At 37.4% G+C, this 3394-nt stretch overlaps 1 protein-coding gene across 1 annotated transcript in view; it reads right to left on the bottom strand.

The window, feature by feature from the left end:
• The window catches only part of KIF21A (kinesin family member 21A), a 77048-nt gene that overhangs the window by 13958 nt on the left and 59696 nt on the right, over positions 1-3394 (bottom strand). The window contains exon 33 of the mRNA XM_009324374.1: positions 2003-2050. Within this exon, the coding sequence (XP_009322649.1) occupies positions 2003-2050 (48 nt within the window). The remainder of the gene's footprint in view (positions 1-2002; positions 2051-3394) is intronic.

Here is a 3394-nt window from a genome sequence, read left to right as displayed (position 1 = left end):
ATCTGATTTTCTTAGATAGGTAGAACAGCTGAATGCCTTTCGTAAACTATGTAAGGATTTTTACTGTTTAGCTTCAACAGTTGTCAACTCTGGACTATCAGTTAAAGGAAATCACATACAAAAACAAACAAATGAAAAAGACAAGATCCTGGGTATTGGGTATTTGGGAAAGTCTGCGTAATGCTGAAAGAACCAGGATGTTTAAAGCTCTTGGATTCATAGGACCAACGTTAACACTGCAAATTGCATAAAGCCATCTTAGTCTAAATAGCACGCCTGAAAAACAGAGCAAGTGTAGTGTACACTGCCAATTCCAAACTCAGCAGGCATTTCACATCAATTGCCTTCTACAGGCAGGCTTGGAGAACTGCTGCTAACTTGCGTGCCTGAGGAAGGTTGCTACTGCACCCTGTACCCAACGCCACACTTGTACTCAAAGGGCTAAAAGGGACTGTGGTTGGAGTACAGATACCCCAGAGAAATCTTCCTGGGGATTTGTAGCTAGTTCTGTGGTGATGCCAAAAGACTGTAACAACTGTAACTCAGCCTGAAAAAAAAAATAATTCACAGTTCATCACCAAACAAAAATTATTAGCAGTCTGAAATCCTATGCATACAACTGCACACACACATGGACACCACTGATTTCTGTGAAGTGTAGAAAAGCCTCAAGGTAATGCCTACAAACATGCACACAATACTGTGACCTGACCAGCTTGCAGTTAAGACACACTGTCATGCTCTTTTGGGGATTACACATGTAACTGTACAAAAAAAGAAACTAAGCCATAGCCCTATCGCACAAAAAAAAAAAAACAAACAAACAAAAAAAAAACCCACACAAAAAAACCCAAAAACTGTCAGATGCTTTAGAAAAATGTAAAGATTGCATAATATTGCCCAGAAGCTTGCTACAGGAAGGAAAAAGTCCTTCCTGATACTATCTAACTTTGTGACAATTAGCTGGCTTATCTAGTGCAGTCTTAGAAATTATTATTTTATACATTTTTACTGCTCAGGACATCTTCATTCATATAATTCATTACTCCTCCACGATCCTTTTATAGATTTTAGTAATAGTAATATTGCCTTAAATTGTTTGACATTAACTTCCTCATTTTGGAAAGGCATTCACCTTTCAATCTGTACCTTTTTATGTTTTCAAGAATACAGGAACAATTTACTTTATTATTACTATTATTAATTTAGGTCTCTACGCTTTTGTTTTCCAACACCACACAAAACTAATATGGTTTTCTCTGTAGTATTCCTTCAGTGGATCGTGCTGCCTCTAGACTGAGTTATTCCTACCGCTGTTCTCACCTACTCGTTCCCTTGACAAGCCATGTAAAATACATGTCCTGGAGCTATTTATCTACCTATGTGCAGTGCTCTGAAATCTACAGACAAAAAATGCTACAACTGCTACAATGACCAGACAAAACCACCATCAGAGTATTATTAGCCCTTTGACTGCCCTTCTCTTGATAAATTAATTTTTCACTGAGTACCAAACTCCTAAGCCACAGCTTAGGAACATGAGTGGGGACATTTCTTTCATCCCTTAAGCCATTGTGCATTCTGTCAGAAAGAGATAATAAAAACCTACTCATTTTTATTTACGCTGGAATTTAATTTTTAGTCACCAAAGCATAAAACTGAACAAGAAAAACAAAAAAGAGAGGAGCATATAAAACCTAAGAAAATGTCTGCTCCTCTTTTTTTAAAGAAAACAGAGAGAAAGAATATGTCTAAGGAAAGGTTTATACCATACTTTAAAAAGAAAAAACCTGACATGCTCAACAACAATAAAGAACACCTAAAAAAGGAGATGGGGAGACATGCTTTACCAAGATTTCAGATTTTTAAACCTCTGGCAAAAGCAAAAGAGATACAGTGCACAAGTATCAGGAAAATTCATGCAGCAAAATGAAATTTCCTAAAAACTGGAATAACTTCAGTGAGAGATGCCAAGAAAACAGAAAAGAGAAAGAGAGAGTACCTGTGTACCTCCAACAGAGAGGAATCACTTTCATCAGACCTACAATCAACAGTGGTGGAATTGTGAGGAGAAAGAATACAGGTATCAGCAAAGTAAAGCCTCCATGTGAGAAGAACAAACAACAGCATGGCCAATTCAGAAAAGCAATGCAAATCCACATACAGTATATGCAGCATTGCTCAGGGTATACCTTAAACCCATGATAATATGGGGAGGGGGGCGGAATAATAATCTTAAAATAGCACTCTCAGCAGTAAGTTACACTGGTACACTGTCTCAGCCCAAGAGGCTGAGTAACACCAGCTGAGACATTTCTTATTTCCCCAATATTTTCTTACAGAAGTCAACAAAGTAAAAGGAGAAGATGGATGCATAATTTAACCTCCATAACATAGTGCTTGTTGAAAATATCAAAAGGAAAAAAAATTCTGAACATCAATGCCTGTTAAGTGTAGAAGAAACATGTAAAATGTTAATGATAAAAATATAAATATTAATCGTATCGATAGCCCACAGAAATAAGAACAGCAATTTGCAAACGACCCTAAGTTCAAAATCCTTCACCTCTCATTTTCAAAAACGTTTAAAAATAAAAAACAAGAAAACACACAACAAGAAAAAAATCCCCCCCCCAAGGCGTGCAGTATGTCTTAAGACGTCCTTCATCTTCAACCCCAAACAAACAGATTCAGCAGTTTCAATTTGACTTCAAAGTCAGTCCAGAGAAAATGAAAAGGGTTAGGTGGGAGTTAGCAATAAGATACAGGTAACATAGCTAAGATAAAGAAGTTACAAGCACAGTTAAACTACCAAAAGCCTTGCAAGCTACTGCTTGGTGATGCTGCAGACCACTGAAAAAACCCAAAGTTTTCTGAAAAACGGTAGTGTAAACAGACAAGAGCAATTTCTTGTCTCGCTACACTCAGAACTAAAGGTTTATTCTAAGTTTGAGTTGCAGTTTGTAAGCGCTGCGTGGCACTAGTATCAGTACTGAAACCTGCAATAAAGATTCTGCTCAAGTCAATTTCACTGCAATTTGGAGTAAGGCTCCTACAGAAACAGATGCCTAACATACCAGGAAACCAAGCTCTAATTCTTCTAAACAAGATATAAATATCATCTGCTCCTCCAGATCACCTCCTAAAGTCAGTCTGTTCAACAATTTGGATGATCTCTAAACAACTGTGTTGTAGCCATTTCAACATCCCATCCTCCGGGGTGCTGTTGTGACAGCACTCAGAGCGATGCTGGAGTAACCGAATAACTGTCAAAAGCACTATTTCCTAAATTGTCAGCTAAATCCTACTTTCAAGTGTAAACATGCACACAAATACACATATATCTAAGAATTCTACCGTTCTTTTCTATTTTGGGTTTAAAACTACAAATACC

This window comes from Pygoscelis adeliae, unplaced genomic scaffold (genome assembly GCF_000699105.1).
Source record: "Pygoscelis adeliae isolate BGI_AS28 unplaced genomic scaffold, ASM69910v1 Scaffold315, whole genome shotgun sequence".
NCBI lineage: Eukaryota > Metazoa > Chordata > Aves > Sphenisciformes > Spheniscidae > Pygoscelis > Pygoscelis adeliae.
Note: the sequence above shows the minus strand (reverse complement) of the source record. Positions and strands in the feature narration are given on the sequence as shown.